The sequence below is a fragment of the Mirounga leonina genome, unplaced genomic scaffold (assembly GCF_011800145.1).
Source record: "Mirounga leonina isolate KUSES-001 unplaced genomic scaffold, KU_Mleo_1.0 Mir_140628, whole genome shotgun sequence".
NCBI classification, from domain to species: Eukaryota; Metazoa; Chordata; class Mammalia; order Carnivora; family Phocidae; genus Mirounga; species Mirounga leonina.
The window spans coordinates 1-20,370 of record NW_023270348.1 but is presented as its reverse complement, the minus strand read 5'-3'; the positions used below and the strand labels follow the sequence as shown (position 1 = coordinate 20,370).

The following is a 20,370-nucleotide window of genomic DNA, read 5'->3' as shown; positions in this document are numbered from 1 at the left end:
TGCCACAACATTATAAAGGCCTTTTATGAAAAACTCATAGCTAACATAATACTCAAGAGGAAAAAATGGAGAGCTTTCCCCCTAAGGTCAGGAACAAGACAAGGATGTCCACTCTCACCACTTTTATTCAACACGGTACTGGAAATGGCAGCCACAGCAGTCAGACAAGAAAAAGAAAAGACATTCAAATTGGTAAGGAAGAAGCAAAACTTATCACTACTTGCAGATGACAGAATACTATATGCAGAAAACCTGAAAACACCACCAAAAATCTACTAAAACCGATAAATGAATTCAGTAAGGTTGCAGGACACAAAATCAATATATAGAAATCTGTTGCATTTCTATACACTAATAATGAAGTAGCAGGAAGAAATTAGGGAAACAATCCCATTTACAACTACATCAAAAATAATAAAATACCTAGGAATAAACTTAACCATGTAAGTGAAATACCTGTACTCTGAAAACTATGAAACACTGATGAAAAAAACTGAAGATGACACAAACAAATGGAAAGATACTCCATGCTCACGGATTGGTAGAACAAACTGTTAAAATGTTCATTCTACCCAAAGCCATTTACAGATTTAATGCAATCCCTATCAAAATACCAAGAGTACTTTTCACAGAACTAGACACATTATACTAAAATTTGTATGGAACCACAAAAGACCCTGAATACCCAAAGCAATCTTGAGAAAGAACAACAAAGCTGGAGATAGCACAATCCCAGATTTCAAGATATACTACAAAGCTGTAGTGATCAAAACAGTACGGTACTGCCACAAAAACAGACAGAATAGAGAACTGAGAAATAAACCCATGCCTATACGGTCAATTAATCTATGAAAAAAGAGGCAAGAATATGCAATGGGGAAAAGACAATCTCTTCAACAAATGGTTTTGGGAAAATTGGACAGCTATATGCAAAAGAATGAAACTGCACCACTTTCTTACACCATACACAAAAATAAACTCAAAATGGATTAAAGGCCTAAATGTGAGACCTGAAACCATAAAACTAGAAGACAACATAGGCAGTAATCTCTTTGTCATTGGCCTTAGCAACATTGTTTTAGATATGTCTCCTTGGGAAAGGGAAACAAAAGCAAAAATAAACTTCTGGGGCTACACCAAAATAAAAAGCTTCTGCACAGCAAAGGAAATAATCAAAACTAAAAGACAACCTACTAAATGGGAGAAGATACTGACAAATGACATATCTGATAAAGGGTTAGAATTCAAACATATAAAGAACTTACACAAGTCAACACCTAAAAAACAATCTAATTAAAAATGGGCAGAGGACTGACTTTCGGGTATTAAAGAGGACATGTACTGAATGGAGCACTGGGTGTTATACGCAAACAATGAATCATGGAACAATACATAGAAAACTAACGATGTGATGTATGGTGATTAACATAACATAATTAAAAAAAAAAACGGGCAGAGGACCTAAATAGGCATCTGTTCAAAGAAGATATACAGACAGCCAACAGACACGTGAAAAGATGCTCAACATTAACTCATCATCGGGAAAATGCAAATCAAATCTACAATGAGATATCACCTGACACCTATCAGAATGGCTAAAATCAAAAAACGTAAGAGACAAGTATTGACAAGGATGAGGAAAAAAAGGAACCCACATGCATGTCGGTGAGAATGCAAACTGGTGTAATCCACTTTATAGTCTGGAAGTTCCTCAAAAAGTTAAAAACAGAATTACCATGAGTGTGTATACACACACACACACACACACACACAGGGGACTATTACTCAGCCATAAAAAGAATCAAATCCTGCAATTTGCAACAACATGGATGAATCTAGAGAGTATAATGCAAATAAGCAAAGTAAGCCAGTCAGAGAAAGACCAATACCGTGATTTCACTCACATGCAGAATTTAAAAAACAAATGAACAAAGAAAAAGAAAAACCAAAAAACAGACTCTTAACTATAAAGAATGACTAGATGGTTACCAAAGGGGAGGTGGGGGGGATGGTAAAATATGTGAAGGAGATTAAGAGTACACTTATCATGATGAGCAGTTAATATAGAATTGCTCCCATCCAAGTACTAACCAGGCCTGACCTGCTGAATCACTATAGTGTACACCTGAAACTAATATAACACTTGTACATGTTAGACTGGAATTAAAATATTTTTAAAAATTAAAATTAAGAAAAACGTACATAAATAAACAAGCAAAGGGACGCCTGGGTGACTCAGTTGGTTGAGCGACTGCCTTCGGCTCAGGTCATGATCCTGGAGTCCCTGGATCGAGTCCCGCATCGGGCTCCCTGCTCGGCGAGGAGCCTGCTTCTCCCTCTAACCCTCCCCCCTCTCATGTACTCTCTCTCTCATTCTCGCTCTCTCAAATAAATAAATAAATCTTAAAAAAAAATAAATAAACAAGCAAGTACACCAGCCAGCCAGCCAGCTAGCCAGCTTCTCAGGGGCTATGGCACCTAAGCTTATGGGATAGGATGCTGGAAGCCTTTGAAGGAACTGTATGTAACTGCAGAAATTAACTTCAGATGTTAAGTAGGAAAAAAAGTATTTTGCCCTAACAGGAACTGACAGTTATCTCTACAGTGTTTCCCCTTTACCAGGTCTGGGGGCTTGAAAACAAGTTCTCATTGTCCAGTTCAGAGGAATCAATTTGGCTAAGGCCAAGGTGGAATGCTATATTATTCTTAATGCGTGGCTGTCATGCAGGATGTCAGGACAGTTGGGATTCAGGCACGAATGTCCTGGCTGGCAATCAGGGAATACGGAAAGTAGTGTCTTTTTAGGTATTGGCATCCCAAAAGAAACCTGGGGTAGGTGACACAGCTCCTCAATGGGGTTAGAATGCTGTGATGGGCAAAACGGTTGAGAAGTAATTATCTAACTGGTTACCTTATTTAAAATACATGAATGTATATAATGGCTCTTTGACTCTAGACTACTAAACTTTTCTTACAACAACTATTTTAAACTTTGCATTTGGTACATTGCTCTCACAACTCCTCTTTTTCTCTACCATTTCTTCTTTTTCTCTTCAGCACTGTCATGACATCTAAAAACTTGTATTCAACTTTGTTAGAACCAATGTAAAGTATTAGTGAACAGACTTGGTGAGGACCTGAAAGGCAACTTGTGTTTTAGTGGATGACTTCAGGCTAACCATACTTCAGCAGCTCAGCACGGTTGTTTTTACTTTTTCCCCCCAATTCTTAAAATCTCAGGTATTTGCTGAAAATTGAAGTTGCCCAAAAGTATTGAGACCTTTGAAAATTAGTAGACTCTGTCAAGTTTTTTCTTTTCAAGAGTTCTAAAAACTAAGTTGTCTCTTGTGGTGTCTATATTAATCAAATTATTCAATTAAAATGATAAACTTAAAAACTTTACAGAAAAAAATGACTTAAGGAAACTGAAGGAAAAGGAATTTAAAAGGAATAGCTTTAATAAATTAATAAATGAACTAGTAAGCTTTTTTAAAATGAGCTTTTTAAAACAAAACTATATAATTCTGAGATTATGCTAGAAGTATACAGTATATCAAATTTTAGACAAAATGATTAAAAGGGAAGATAAAGGTAAATTTTTCAGAGAATGTAACTCTCTAGGTAGTTATAATATATGTTAACTCTATGATTTAATCTTTAGTTATAAATCCTAGCAATAGCATACACAGAATACTGAATTTCTCAATTTAATAATTCTGTAGTACCGTTTGTTTGGCTTTTTGTAGCTGTATTTTGAGGTCACTACATTCTTTCCTCATCAGTTCCAGCTCTTGTTCCAAACCATGGATCTTCAGGTCACAGCTCAACTTTTCCACCTCCCAGTTTGATGAAGGTGGATTTAAATTCCTCATCACTAAAAAAAGGATGGACATTAACTATTATTTCTGCCTTCTACATCTGTTGTAATTCCATAAAGGTTATACTAGTAAAATGTTGATAATACAAAACCTAATACAAAAGATGCACAACTAACAGTTTTTTAAAAACAGTAATTACTTTCAAAGATCTATGCTAATGAGAATAAGAAACCTACCAATCTTGTTTCAGAATGTATTAATCACCACTACCTCTGATCTTCTGTTTAGGTTAAAGTACAAGTTTGTCATTCTGGAACTTTCAAATATATAACACTAATCAAACACATGCTAAAACTTTTGACAAGTCAATAATATATGTCAAGGTTAAGACAGTGATAATTAAATGAAGTGAGGAAACTGAAGCTCATGTCTCTACTCCATCTAGTCCCCTTCAGAGTATGAAGTATGATCATCAGGCCTAGAACATGATGTCAAAACAGCTTATTCATAAACATCTACTGTAGAAACTCCATACAACTGGATACTGAATTACCTTTGACTTAGTTCTTTAGTCTATCTAGAAAAAGCCCCAACCAGCTACTGTAAGAGAGCTCATCTCAAACTCCTATCAAAAGGTCTCTCTCAGAGACCTACTCTTCAGCTTGTCTCATCAGAATGTTCATGGGAACAGGCCAATAGCCATATGCTCCAGAACTAATTATTCACTCCAGCATCTCATCTGCACATTTTAACAATCTTCAGAAATTAAAAAAAAAGTAATTCTAACTACTCCATGACAGTATGTCTAAATAGCGGGCAAAAGTTCAGTAGAAAGGAAAAGCTAGGACATACCAGCAGGCAAGACGTTTTGACAAGGATGGAGTTCTACTCCTTTCTTCATCTACTTCATCACAAACTAGCCCTGAATAAAAACCATCAAATTTTCTCTAGGAAAAGTGCAACTTATATCTAAGGAAAAGTTAAAGCAGTTGATATTTTGGTGAAAGCAGATCAGAGAAATTAATGTAAGCCTAAAATTAAGTTAAGGCCTTAGCATACAGATACAGAAAACTGATAATGGATATAACACATAAATGGAAAATTATATTGATTCCATTATAATATTTGTAACAAGTAAGTGGCATACCCTGCTGAGTTTCCACCTCTGTCCTTAGCTGGAGGAGTTCTACTTCTTTAGATTGTAGCTGTTCATTCAATACTTTCAAAGATTCAGAGTTGTCTTTATTCTAGTTAAGTAGGGAAAATGCCAAATTACATTCAATAAAATCTATAGGTTGGTATATATTAATTTTCAGGTAGATGAAAAAAAACAGATTTAGGCCTTTAAAAAGCAAGGTGGGGAAATGAACCCAGTTTTTCACTAATCTCTTTTTTTCTTTTTCAAACTTAGGATATATTATTCACTGGCTTTTTTTCTTTTAAAAACACACTGACAAATTCTACCATGTCATGATTTTTCAAAATAAGTTAGTGGTGTTAGATATACTTAATTCCTAAACATCATTACATACTATATATTTATTTTGTACAGAAGTAAGTTATAAATATCACCATTAAAAATTCCTATTTTTGCCTTAAGGATGTATATTTTTAATTTTTTATTTAATAAATATAAGTATTTCTCTTATTTCTAATTTTAAACTTCCTGAAGAAGAAAACTCATTTGCAATACATAGAGATTGTTTTCAAACCAACTTACCATTTTATCCAATTTGCTTTTCAAATTATCTCTATCAATGCAAACCTCTCGATATGCATGATAGGCTTTATTTACTTGTTCACGTCCCACAGAACTTGTTTCTTCATCTAATCGAGCTCCTATAAGCTAATGGTATAAAATTAGAAGGGAAAGCGTAAAGAAACTATTCTACAAAACAAACAAAACCAAAAAGAAGCCAGTCTTCTGATGGCTCCACACCTTACTTTTCTTTGTAATGCAGGGATAAAGCCTGGAGTATAATTAGGTAAACATTTCACTTCCAACAAGTAAGCCTTCCTGATTAAGAAAGCAAAAAAGTACAGGTAAATATTTTTAAAGTCTTCTATTTTATGCTTTTAATCAGTATTTTTTGTTATAACATATATTAATTCATCATACTAAAACAGTACATCATTCTTTTATAATACTTAGGTGTTTTCCAAGCCAGTAGTATTTCATTTCCACCATTAGAAAAAATGACAAGTTAAGGTATACTTGACTTTTTAAAGAATAAATGTGGTAGTTCATTAAATACTCTATTATTCCAGAGTAGAAATTATAGGCTTGTTGGCACAAAGTACAGAAATATTGCCAATGTTAGCTACACCAAATCACATTTTTCTACTTAATTTTAAAATGAGCTTAACTACAAGCTCCAAAATGTTACCTTTTCTCACTCTATCCAATTGTATCACAAATTTATTTGATTACCATTAAAGACAATGTATATGAATATAAAGAAATTATGATTTTTACAACTGACTTCCTTCCTCTTATTTCTCCTAGATGAATCAAACTCTAACCAAGCCCCATCCTTAAGTTTTTAATAACAAGATAATTATTTCCTTGGCAGCTAAGAATCCATTTCCTTCCCTTTTGAGGAAGCTGCTGTTTATAAAATACAAATACAATGATCTAATCTGAAGAAACATAAAACTAAGTTAAAACTTCTTAAAACTCAAAATATAAAAGGGTGAGTGATAAAGATTTCCCAGTACATAAAGCCAAGTAGATATGATGATTTATAATGGAATCAACTATCAAGCTTATATATTCTGTAACATTTAAGAGTGTCAGGTTTCTGCATGAAAAAGGTAAACAGAGAAAGGTAATTTATCAGTTAAAACATTATTCTGTGTGTTCAAGAACAAAAGAGAATACTGAGGTAAAGAAAATGTCAATCCTGGTGAACATGTTTTTAAACATTAGAACAATGTTACAGGAGATTCCTCCTTTGACATTTAATTTCCTTTGGTGGCATATCATTTTTTGCACAGATTTTATTTTTTTATTTTTTTAAAGATTTTATTTATTTATTTGACAGAGACACAGTGAGAGAGGGAACACAAGCAGGGGGAATGGGAGAGGGAGAAGCAGGCTTCCTGCGGAGCAGAGACCCCGATGCAGGACTTGATCCCAGGACCCTGGGATCATGACCTGAGCCGAAGGCAGACACCCAACGACTGAGCCACCCAGGCGCTCTTTTGCACAGATTTTAAAATCCTGAATAAAATACATACAGTTTATGAAGGTAAGGCAATCTAAAAAAAGAAAAATACATTCCAAGAAAAATATATTGCAAATCCTATTCTACAAATATTCACCACGTACGTGATATGTGAAGCACAGTATGAGAAGTACTGGGTTTTGAGACTAGCTGTGAGTTATCCTTGGAAACTTAGTACAACCAGGGAAGACAGTTTAGAAAAACTTTTTAAATTTCAAGTATTTTGAATTATTGAGTCATAAAATATAATAAAGATAATAATTACCTTTTCTTCCAAAAATCTTATTCTTTTCTTTAAGAAAGAGTTCTCTTTCTCTGAATCCTTAAGTCGTTTTTTGATGTCTTCATATGCAGTGACAAGGGCAAAATGTGAAGCAACAGATTCATCTCCTGAATATATTGAGATTGGAGTCACTGTGTCTCTCCTATGTGCTTTTTCATGATTCAGAATGCAGATATCATCTTCTACCAGTGCATCCATGACAGCTTTTTAAAATAATATAAAAGAAAATGTCTCATTGAATAAATGAGCAGGAAAAGAGAGATGTATTTAGAATAATGAGAATACCGGGTCAATGTTAAAAACTCCTATTTCTTTTACAGGCAGCCTAACATAGTGGTGAAAAGCATGGGCTCTAGAACCAGATTCTAGGAGATGCATCCAAGCCCTACTTAGTGTCAGTAAGACTTTGCGCTTAATCTCTCTGCCTCGGTTTCCTTATTTATAAAGTATAATAAATAGTAGCAACTGCTTCACAAAATTCTTAAGAATATTAAATAAGTTGATACCTATAAAGCATTTGAAACCCATCTAAGCTATTATTAGTAAGTGTTAGAAAAAGTAGTAAAACACTGTTTTTATAGGATAAAAATCTTTAAATTTATACCCACATATTTCTTCATTATCAGCATTTCCACTCTCAGATGTAAGCAGCAAGTTTTATAACTTCCCAAATTATAAATTTTCAAAAACTCTCCTGAGTACAATTCACTACAAGACTATTAAAGAAGTTTTAATGCATCCTCCACTATATTCTTTCTGTATTGGTAATTGATTGATTGTAAGAGAAGACACAAAGGAATTAACATTTCAGTACTCACCATGTCCCAGTACCATGCACTACATTCTTTTAATATTATATCATTTAAATTCATCCGAACAATTCTATGAGGTAGGTATCACCTACATTTTATAGGATCAAAAAGGTAAAGTAATTTGCCCATGTTAAAGCTAGTAGATGTTAGCTCTGTGAGGGTACAGGTCTGTTTTGTTCATCATTGTGTCCCCAACTCATCATTGTGTGTAAGATGCCCAATAAATATTGGTTATTAAATGAAGAGTCAATAGTGTAGGATTCAAATCAAACTCTAACTCAAAAACCTAAGAGAAGAAGCCAGTTACTTCAGTAGTTAGTGAACTTACTTGCTTTGTACATCTACTTTTGCTGTTAGGCACAGCATTACTTCCCCATCTGAGAGTTAGAGAGAGGAGAAAATGTAGCTGAAATCTTTTAAGACCTCATGGGAAAAACACAGTAAGAGGGACTGCAGGTCATAAGAGAACCTAAAAAATCCTTTTAAATACTTTCTAGTTTGAAATAAAACATCAAATACAGCATTCTAAAAAAGACTATCAATGGAATTTCATGTATCTTATATTAGTAATTCAGGATTAATGAAAAACATTTTTATTTACTATTTCTTGCTTGGAATGACATTTGATTGCTTACTGTGTCACTCACTGTTCCAAGAATATTATAGGTGAGGAAACTGAGGTAGAAGGAATTTAAGTAATTTTCCCAAGTAAAATAGTAAATAATGAGATGTAACATAGGTAATTATGCCACAGGATCCATGTTTTACTATGCTTGCTTTTCTCCAAAACTTCTGACCTCCCTCCTTGTATCTATCAACGCCTCTGAAGTCCATTTTGCTTTATTTCAGACATGAATACTAAGGAAAAATGTATGTTTTTTCTGGTTCCAGTCTTCTATCATTGTATTCTTGCTTTACTGATTTTTGTAACAAAAAGCTTCCAACTTGAGAACGTTCTCAAATAATGTCAGTTTGGTGTATCTAGCAATTTGTTTATATCTAGGATGACAAGAAAGGCAGGCAAAAATGAATATGTGTACTACAATATAAGTAGGTGAAACCTACCATTCAATCTTCAGCAACACCAACTTAAAAATTTCTAACCACAGGAAGGGGGAAAAGATGGTGGAGGAGTAGGGGACCCTATTTCACTTGGTCCCCAGAATTGAGCTAAATATCCACCAGACCACTCTGAGCACCCACGAAACCAGCCTGAGATGTAAGAAGATCTGGATCTCTACAAACAGAACATCGTAGGCGGTGGGTTTCAAGGTACGAAGCGGGGAGCCGTGATTCCATGGGCAGATATCGGAGGATAAACGGCAGCGGGAGGGTGCCTGGCCGTGGGGATCCGACACCACCGGTGAGTGACAACCTCGCGTGCTGCAGACGGGCACAGACTCGCAGACCGGCAGTGATGGGGAAAGGACTCTAGGGCAGGCCCCGGGGGTGGACCCGGAGCAGCGGGGTTGCGCACGCCGGAACTGGGAGAGGCTGGCGGTTTTAGAAGCACAAAGGGCAGAGACGTGCCCCGACCTGGAGGCAGGACTGGGAGCGCACAACCCAGGAGGCTGCAGCTTATAGCAGCACGGACAGAAACGGAGACAGTGTGGCCTGGAGAGCTCACTGAAGAACAGACTGCGGTCTCTCTGCTCTGAGGCAGAGGGTTGGAAACGGTCTCTTCTGCTCTGACTCACGGAAGAGACGCGGAAAGCCACCAGGGAAAGCCACCAGAGAACAAAAGCCCCAAAAACTGATTCCCGCTGAGCCCATCCCCCGCCACAGGGGCACAGGGCAACTCCGCCCAAACAGGGTTGCCTGAGTAACTGCACAGCAGGCCCCTCCCGCAGAAGACAGGCTGGGAAGACAAGAGGCCAGCAACACTAAGGTCCCAAGAAAACAGGTGCATCTTGCTTGGGTTCTGGTCAATAATTTGGACTCTATACATTCCCTCAAACACCCATCAACAGAATGACTAGGAGGAGGAGCCCCCAAAATAGAAAAGAATCAGATATTATGACTTATGCTGCAGATTTACAAATGGATGCAGATATAACCAAGATGTGGGAGATGGAATTCAGGCTAGCAATTGTGAAGAGAATGGCTAGAATGGAGAAATCAATTAATGGCAACATAGAGTCTCTAAGGGCAGAAATAAAAGGTGAATAGGCAGAACTTAAAAATGCTATCAATGAGATCCAACCAATCTAGATAATCTAACAGCTAGGGTAACTGAGGCAGAAGAGCGAATAAGCGACCTGGAAGATAATATAATAGATAAAAAGGGAAAAGAGGAGGCCAGGGAAAAACAACTCAGAATACAAGAAAAAAGAATCAGAGAAATAAGTGACACCATGAAGCATTCCAATGTCAGAATAATTGGAATCCCGGAGGGAGTGGAGAGAGAGAGAGGACTAGCAGATATATTTGCGCAAATCGTAGCTGAGAACTTCCCTAATCTGGGGAAAAAAACAAACATTCGTGTCCTAGAGGCAGAGAGGACCCCTCCCAAGATCAAGGAAAACAGGCCAACACCGGGGCATGTAACAGTAAAAGCTGCAAATCTTAAAACCAAGGAAACCATCTTAAGGGCAGTTAGGGGGAAGAGATTCCTTACGTACAGAGGGAGGAACATCAGAATAACATCAGACCTATCCACAGAGACCTGGCAAGCCAGAAAGGCCTGGCAAGACATACTCAGGGTACTAAATGAGAAGAACATGCAGCCAAAAATACTTTATCCAGCAAGGCTTTCATTTAGAATGGATGGAGAGACGCAGAGCTTCCACGACCAGCAGAAGCTGAAAGAATGTGTGACCACTAAGCTGACCCTGCAAGAAATATTAAGGGGGGTTCTATAAAAGGAGAAAGACCCCAAGAGTGATATACAACAGAAATTTACAGGGACAATCTATAAAAACAACATCTTCACAGGCAACATGATGACAATTAATTCGTATCTTTCAATAATCACTCTCAACATGAATGGCCTAAATGCTCCCATAAAACGGCACAGGGTTGCAGAATGGATAAAAAGACAGGACCCATCCATATGCTGTCTACAAGAGACTCATTTTGAACCTAAAGATACATCCAGACTGAAAGTGAAGGGATGGAGATCCATCTTCCATGCCAGCGGACCTCAAAAGAAAGCTGGGGTAGAAATTCTTATATCAGACAAATTAGATTTTAAATTAAAGTCTGTAATAAGAGATACAGGACACTATATCATTCTTAAAGGATCTACCCAACAAGAAGATCTAAAAATTGTAAATATCTATGCCCCCAACAGGGGAGCAGCCATCTACATCTAACATAAGCCAACTGTTAACCAAAATAAAGAGTCACATTGATAACAATACGTTAATTATAGGAGACCTCAATACTCCTCTCTCAGCAATGGACAGATCATGTAAGCAGAAAATCAACAAGGAAACAAGAGCTTTGAATGATACATTGGACCAGATGGACTGCATAGATATTTACAGAACATTCCACCCTAAAACAACAGAATACTCATTCTTCTCGAGTGCACATGGAACTTTCTCCAGAATAGACCATATACTGGGTCACAAATCAGGTCTCAACCGATACCAAAAGACTGAGATTATTCCCTGCATATTCTCAGACCACAATGCTCTAAAACTGGAACTCAATCACAAGAAAAAATTTGGCAGAAATTCAAACACTTGGAAGCTAAAGACCACTCTGCTCAAGAATGTTTGGGTCAACCAGGAAATCAAAGAACTTAAACAATTCATGGAAATCAATGAGAATGAAAACACATCAGTCCAAAACCTATTGATACTGAAAAGGTGGTCCTAAGGGGGAAATACATAGCCATCCAAGCCTCACTCAAAAAAAATAGAAAAATCCCGAATTCACCAACTAACTCTACACCTTAAAGAACTAGAGAAAAAGCAACAAACGATGCCTAAGCCACGTACTAGAAGAGAAATAATTAAAATTAGAGCAGAAATCAATTAGAAACCAGAAACATAGTAGATCAGATCAACGAAACTAGAAGTTGGTTCTCTGAAAGAATTAATAAGATCGATAAACCACTGGCCAGCCTTATCCAAAAGGAAAGAGAAAGGACCCAAATTAATAAAATTATGAATGAAAGGGGAGAGATCACGACTAACACCAAGGAAATAATTAGAAATTATTATCAACAACTATATGCCAATAAACTGAGCAATCTGGATGAAATGGAGGCCTTCCTGGAAACCTATAAGCTGCCAAGACTGAAACAGGAAGAAAATGACAACCTGAATAGGCCAATAACCAGTAATGAGATTGAAGCAGTGATCCAAAACCTCCCAAAAAACAAGAGTCCAGGGCCTGATGGATTCCCTGGGGAATTCTACCAGATATTCAAAGAACAAATAATACCTATTCTTTTTTTTTTTTTTTAAAGATTTTATTTATTTATTCATGAGAGACAGAGAGAGAGAGAGGCAGAGGGAGAAGCAGGCTCCCAAGGAGCAGAGAGCCCGATGCAGGACTTGATCCCAGGACTCTGGGATCGTGACCTGAGCCGAAGGCAGACGCTTAACCATCTGAGCCACCCAGGCGCCCGAAATAATACCTATTCTACTGAAGCTGTTTCAAAAAATAGAAACAGAAGGAAAACTTCCAAACTCATTCTATGAGGCCAGCATTACCTTAATCCCCAAACCAGGCAAAGACCCCATCAAAAAGGAGAATTTCAGAGTGATATCCCTGATGAATATGGATTCCAAAATCCTCAACAAAATCCTAGCTAATAGGATCCAATAATACATTAAAAGGATCATCCACCACGACCAAGTGGGATTTATCCCCAGGATGCAAGGGTGGTTCAACATTCGCAAATCAATCAATGTGACAGAACACATTAATAAGAGGAGGGAGAAGAACCATATGGTCTTCTCAATTGATGCAGAAAAAGCATTTGACAAAATACAACATCCTTTCCTGATTAAAACTCTCCAGAGTATAGGAATAGAGGGAACATTCCTCAAGTTCATAAAATCCATCTATGAAAAACCCACAGCGAATATCATCCTCAATGGGGAAAAGCTGAGAGCCTTTCCCTTAAGATCAGGAACACGTCAAGGATGCCCACTCTCGCCACTATTGTTCAACATAGTACTAGAAGTCCTAGCAAGAGCAATCAGACAACAAAAAGAAATAAAAGGTATTCAAATTGGCAAAGAAGAAGTCAAACTCTCTCTTTTCGCAGACGACATGATACTTTATGTGGACAACCCAAAAGACTCCACCCCCAAATTACTAGAAATCATCCAGCAATTCAGTAATGTGGCAGGATACAAAATCAATGCACAGAAATCAGTTGCTTTCTTATACACTAACAACGCAACTGTAGAAAGAGAAATTAGAGAAACGATTCCATTTACAATAGCACCAAAAACCGTAAGATACCTCGGAATAAACCTAACCAAAGAGGTAAAGGATCTATACTCTAGGAACTACAAAACACTCATGAAAGAAATTGAAGACACAAAAAGATGGAAAAATATTCCATGCTCATAGATCGGAAGAATAAACATTGTTAAAATGTCTATGCTACCCAGAGCAATCTATACCTTAAATGCCATCCTGATCAAAATTCCAATGACATTTTTCAAAGTGCTGGAACAAACAATCCTAAAATTTGTATGGAATCAGAAAAGACCCCGAATCGCCAAGGGAATGTTGAAAAAGAAAAACAAAGCCGGGGGCATCACGTTGCCCAATTTCAAGCTATATTACAAAGCAGTGGGCGCCTGGGTGGCTCAGTTGGTTAAGTGACTGCCTTCGGCTCAGGTCATGATCCCAGGGTCCTGGGATCGAGTCCCACATCGGGCTCCCGGCTCAGCGGGAAGCCTGCTTCTCCCTCTGACCCTCTCCTCTCTCATGCTGTTTCTCTGTCGCTCGCTCTCTAATAAATAAATAAAATCTTTAAAAAAAAAAAACAAAGCAGTGATCACCAAGACAGCATGGTACTGGCACAAAAACAGACATACAGACCAATGAAACAGAATAGAGAACCCAGATATGGACCCTCAACTCCCCATGGTCAAATAATCTTTGACAAAGCAGGAAAAAACATGCAATGGAAAAAAGACAGTCTCTTCAATAAGTGGTGCTGGGAAAACTGGACAGCCACATGCAGAAGAATGAAACTCGACCATTCTCTAACACCATTCACAAAGATAAATTCAAAATGGATGAAAGACCTCAATGTGAGACAGGAATCCATCAAAATCCTAGAGGAGAACATAGGCAGTAACCTCTTTGACATCGCCCACAGCAACTTCTTTCAAGATACATCTCCAAAAGCTAGTGAAACAAAAGCAAAAATGAACTTTTGAGACTTCGGCAAGATACAAAGCTTCTGCACAGCAAAGGAAACAGTCAACAAAACAGAGAGGCAACCCACAGAATGGGAGAAGATATTTGCAAATGACACTACAGATAAAGGGCTGGTATCCAAAATCTATAAAGAACTTCTCAAACTCAACAACCAGAAAACAAATAATCAAGTCAAAAAGTGGGCAGAAGAGATGAACAGACACTTCTCTGAAGAAGACATACAAATGGCCAACAGACACATGAATAAATGTTCATCATCATTAGCCATCAGGGAAATCCAAATCAAAACCACACTGAGATACCACTTTACACCAGTTAGAATGGCAAAAATGGACAGGGAAAGAAACAACAAATGTTGGAGAGGTTGTGGAGAAAGGGGAACCCTCTTACACTGTTGGTGGGAATGCAAGTTGGTACAGCCACTTTGGAAAACAGTGTGGAGGTGCCTCAAAAATTTAAAAATAGAGCTACCCTATGACCCAGCAATTGCACTACTGGGTATTTACCCCAAAGACACAGATGTAGTGAAAAGAAGGGCCATCTGCACCCCAATGTTCATAGCAGCAATGTCTGCAATAGCCAAACTGTGGAAAGAGCCGAGATGCCCTTCAACAGAGGAATGGATAAAGAAGATGTGGTCCATATATACAATGGAATATTACTCAGCCATCAGAAAGGATGAATACCCAACTTTTGCATCAACATGGATGGAACTGGAGGAGATTATGCTAAGTGAAATAAGTCAAGCAGAGAAAGTCAATTATCATATGGTTTCACTTATTTGTGGAATATAAGGAATAGCATGGAGGACATTAGGAGAAGGAAGGGAAAAATGGGGAGGGGGAATTGGAGGGAGAGATGAACCATGAGAGACTATGGACTCTGAGAAACAAACAGGGTTTTAGAGGGGAGGAGGGAGGGGGGATTGGTTAGCCCGGTGATGGGTATTAAGGAGGGCACGTACAGCATGGAGCACTGGGTGTTATACGAAAACGATGGATCGTGGATCACCACATCAAAAACCAATGATGTATTCTATGGTGACTAACATAACATAATAAAATTTAAAATAAATAAAATAAAAAATTTCTAACCACACTGGGAAACTCCTAAGTTACAACTTTCCCACCCTATTAAGAAAGTCCAAAAATAAGAAAGAACTATGCTACCTACATATCCCAAAAAGGTGGCAGATCCTCAGAACCATAATTAGTTCCTGCTGCTTCTGGTGGAAACTGTCTTTGTTCTAGTGATGGAGAAAAGTTTTCATTCCTCTAAAGGGGTTTACTTTTTCCTCTCTGAATTCAACCATATTCTAAAAGAACAGCAAACATCATACCAATCATGCTGCTGATAGATGAAATGTTTATTATTTCCTTCCCAAAAGGAAAGTAGGGATTACTATCATACTGCAAACTGTAAGTATACATGTATATCTCCATATTAAGACTCTTTCTCATACACATTATACCTTAAAAGCTCGACAAGTAGAATAAGGACAGTTAGCTAGTTAAGTGGTAGGATGAAGTGTAGCTTAGGAAGAGATTAAATTGTGACCATTTTAGACATATAATTTCTCGTATCTTAATAACCAACCAAATGGGCAGGATTTACTCAACTGGGATGATTTTTTTTTTCTAAAGACACTTGAAAAACAAGAAATAAGCATAAACTGCTCTACACAGTCAAAAAAGATATCCCACTGATTGTGTACTTTAAGGATCGGACCATGGATGCTTTTACTTTACACAAAGTTCTAACTAGCTCAGCTGTGTGATTTCCTATTCATTTTTATCATGAAAATATCACTCAGGAAGGAAAACCCAGTGTGGAAGACAGCTGGGCAGTAAAATAATTATCATACCATAAAGATGCAAGTAATAATATTTGAAACAAGAGAAAATGCTATGGGAATTGAGGGTTAGGGTGAAGGAATGGTTCTGAAAGAAGGTATCTCACACACACACACACACACACACACACACACACACACAAACACAGTACTCTTAGTTCCATACTCTTAGGTGAAAAGGATGGTGATTTTCATTGTACTTAACTTCCAGCAGGGGAAATAAGTTCAAAGGCCTGAAAGAGTATGGGAAGAAGGTATGAAAAGGGAAATGGCAAGATGTGAAATAAAAAAAAAAAACCTAACAGAAACAAACTGAGATGGTCTTTTATGTAGAGAGCCTACAGAATTTGGTCCTTATTCTGTGGAATTCAAGACAGACGGAACATGAGTCAAGAATGTGAAGAATGCTTACACAACATTTGTAAAATATATCTATAACCAAATAAACTACTTAGTATTGCATTAAGTATTTTGTAAATATTATCCCCTTTCATTCTCATGACTACCCTGAGGTAGAAAATCTTAATGTAATCATTTCACAGATGAGAAAACCGGGGCCTGGGAAGGTTACAGAGCTTAGCCAAGACCAGATGATTAGTATATAGCATAAGCACCTGGATTTCAGAGCCTGAACTAATAATACTCAAGGAATCTTTCACATACTTAAATTCATCAAGAACTACAAAACTAGGGGGTGCCTGGGTGGCTCAGTTAAGCATCTGACTCTTGATTTCAGCTGAGGTCCTAATCTCAGATTCCTGAGATCTGCCCCCACCTCTGCTCGGCAGAGACTCCTCTACTTCTCTCCATCCCTCTCTGCCCCTCCCCCACTGCATGTGCACACATGCGCACACACTCTCTCTAAAATAAATAAAATCTTAGGGAAAAAAAAAAGAACCAAAAAACTAGGAAGCCCTTGGAAGGTTTTTAAGTACCTTAGATGGAAGGAGGCATACTGATGTAACAATGTCACATACACAGTACTGGTCTTTTTTAGGACAAAATGAGTAGTGAGACTGGCTTATTTTATATATTTAAATCTACTGCCTAAACTAAAAATGATTTATTTTTAAACCACTAAAAAGTTGCATATGGTGTCTCCTCTCTAAATATGAGAAAATATTATTTGGATATAGAAGCTTCTTCCAAGTTTTATACTATTATTCTAAATATTTAGTTATTATACTATAAACATGACTTGGAATGCACTGGAAAGCAGCATGAAAATAACTTATCTGTCCTAAAATTATATGAGAACTAGCCATACATTAAAACACACCCAAGAAGTGCCTGGCTGTCTTAGTACAGCATGTGCCTCTTGATCTTGGGGTCGTAGGTTCAAGCCCCCTGTTGAGTGTAGATTACTAAAAATAAAATCTCTAAAAAAATAAATAAAACACACCCAAGATAAAATCTACTAGCATCACAGACATGCATGCTGTTTTAACGTTTTAAAATAACTGTATTTTAAATTTGCTGTAAAATGAAAAAGGAAAATTTGATTCCTATCTTTGCAAAAATAAATGTGAAATCATGAAAGTATCAGAAGTATTTTTATTTATTTATTTATTTATTTATTTTTAAGATTTTATTTATTTGCGAGAGAGACAATGAGAGACAGAGAGCATGAGAGGGAGGAGGGTCAGAGGGAGAAGCAGACTCCCTGCTGAGCAGGGAGCCCGATGTGGGACTCGATCCCGGGACTCCAGGAGCCACCCAGGTGCCCCGAAAGTATCAGAAGTATTAATGCTTATATTACTCTGTACAAACTAGACTTAAAGAGATTAAAAGCTGCAGGGCCAAAGAAACTGATATCTTAGAAAAGTTCCAAAAAAGGGCACCTGGGTGGCTCAGCTGGTTAAGCAACTGCCTTCGGCTCAGGTCATGATCCTGGAGTCCCAGGATCGAGTCCCACATCGGGCTCCCTGCTCAGCAGGGAGTCTGCTTCTCCCTCTGACCCTCTTCCCTCTCGTGCTCTCTCTCTCATTCTCTCTCTCTCAAATAAATAAAATCTAAAAATATATATATATATTTAAAAAAAAAAAAAAAGTTCCGAAAAATACAAGGCAGCTATCCCGTTATATAAATTATTATACTGAAAGGAAAACCGCTAGCAAATTAACAAAGTAGGCTATGCTTTAATGCTTATGTAAGCATCCATTCTCAACCTCATTTAGAGAAGTAAAGGGAGCTGCAGTAATCTGCCTCACAGCAAAGTACGGTTCAGTTTTATACACTTCTGTTGTGATGAAATGTCTCTTCATGAGATCCAAGTTACAGGCCCAGGAAGTTTGATTTTCTGGATAAATCATGAAAGCTTAACTGGCTATCATTATACTTAACAAACTAGACTAGGCCAGTTTTAACATCTAACATTTGGGAAAACTTATCCTATACTGATCTAACCTTATTTACTGTAAACTACCTTAAAATAACAAGCATGTGCTTACTTTAATCTTTAAAAAGTGGTATATGCAGGGATGCCTGGGTGGCTCATCTGTTAAGCATCTGCCTCATGCTCAAGTCCCAATCCCAGGACCCTGGGACCGAGCCCCACATCAGGCTCCCTGCTCAGTGGGGAGTCTGCTACTCTCTCTCTTCCCCTCCCCCCTGCTCATGCTTGCTTGCGCTCTTTCTCTCTCAAATAAATAAAACTGAAATAAAAAGAAATTTTAAAAAGTGTCATAAGTGGGACGCCTGAGTGGCTCAGTCGGTTAAGCGTCTGCCTTAGACTCAGGTCATGATCCCAGGGTCCTGGGATCGAGTCCCGCATCGGGCTCCTTGCTGAGCAAGAAGCCTGCTTCTCCCTCTGCCTGCCTCTGTCTCTCGCTCTCTGATAAATAAATTAAAAAAAAATCTTAAAAAAAAAAAAAGTGTCATAAGCAGAATATTATCAAGATTAGAATCATCAAAAGACTAGATAATACTTTAAAGGTAAATCTAGTAGGAATTGAGAGCATTAATTTTAAAACTCAACAAGTATCAAAAATATTATCCAAAGAGGGGTGCCTGGGGAGCTCAGTTGGTTGGGCAGCTGCCTTCGGCTCAGGTCATGATCCTGCGGTCCTGGGATCGAGCCCCACGTCGAGCTTCCTGCTCAGCAGGGGTGTCTGCTTCTCCCTCTCCCTCTGACCCTTCCCCCGCTTGTTCTCTCTCTCACTCACTCTTTCAAATAAATAAATAAAATCTTAAAAAAAAAATTACACAAAGATTAAGTAGACCTCTCTTGATCATAAAAATCAATAATAAATATATTCTACGCAATACACCACACACACACAAAATGTCTTTTTCAAGAACATTCTAAGAAACTGAAGATGACCTAGAGCAGTGTTTGACAAAGTGCGATGTGGACCACTGCCTCAGAATCACTTGGAGTTCTCTTCAAAATACTGATCGTCGGTTCTGGTCCAAGATGGTGACGTAGAAGATCCTGAACTCAACTCCTTTAGGAACAAACCAAATCTACACCTATTTATAGAGCAATCACTCCTGAAGAACTGAAGCCTAACTGAACAACAAAAGACCACACAGAGAATGGCAAGAGAGACACATGGTAACAAAGGGAAGCCCTACCCCGGCCACTGCAAACTGCACTGAGGAGGGATACTATGGGAGACCAAGAGCAGATTCCTCTGCCCTCTGGCACAGGAGAAAGAAAAAAAAAAAAAAAAAAAAGCCATGCCTTTATAAGGGCTATAGAAAATAAAAGAACCAGCCAAAGCTGCTGGAACTCTCTCTGGGTCAGAAGACTGGTGAGTGCCACAGTCTACATTCTTCTTCCACCTTGATACTGTAGACAGGAGCAGAGTCCAGGTGCCCTAGCTGGCCTACCGCCTCACTGAGTTTCAGGCCCCTAAACCATACTGGTATACCCCTGGTGAGTGCTCACTACAGCTCAAGCCTCCTTGCAAAGGTGACACATATCCATTCATGATAAAATTCTCAACAAAGTAGGTACAGAAGATACCTGCCACAACATTATAAAGGCCTTTTATGAAAAACTCATAGCTAACAT

At 37.8% G+C, this 20,370-nt stretch overlaps 1 protein-coding gene across 1 annotated transcript; it reads right to left on the bottom strand.

Annotated features, from left to right (window-relative positions):
* Positions 1 to 3,631: 3,631 nt before the first annotated feature.
* LOC118011027 (5-azacytidine-induced protein 2) lies at positions 3,632 to 8,518 on the bottom strand. The gene is made up of 5 exons (XM_035005611.1): positions 8,469 to 8,518; positions 7,311 to 7,531; positions 5,539 to 5,664; positions 4,966 to 5,065; positions 3,632 to 3,874 (listed from the first exon to the last, which is right to left on the bottom strand). The coding sequence occupies exons 1-5, from the start codon at positions 8,479 to 8,481 to the stop codon at positions 3,708 to 3,710; spliced, it is 627 nt and encodes a 208-aa protein (XP_034861502.1). The 5' UTR covers positions 8,482 to 8,518; the 3' UTR covers positions 3,632 to 3,707.
* Positions 8,519 to 20,370: the final 11,852 nt, after the last annotated feature.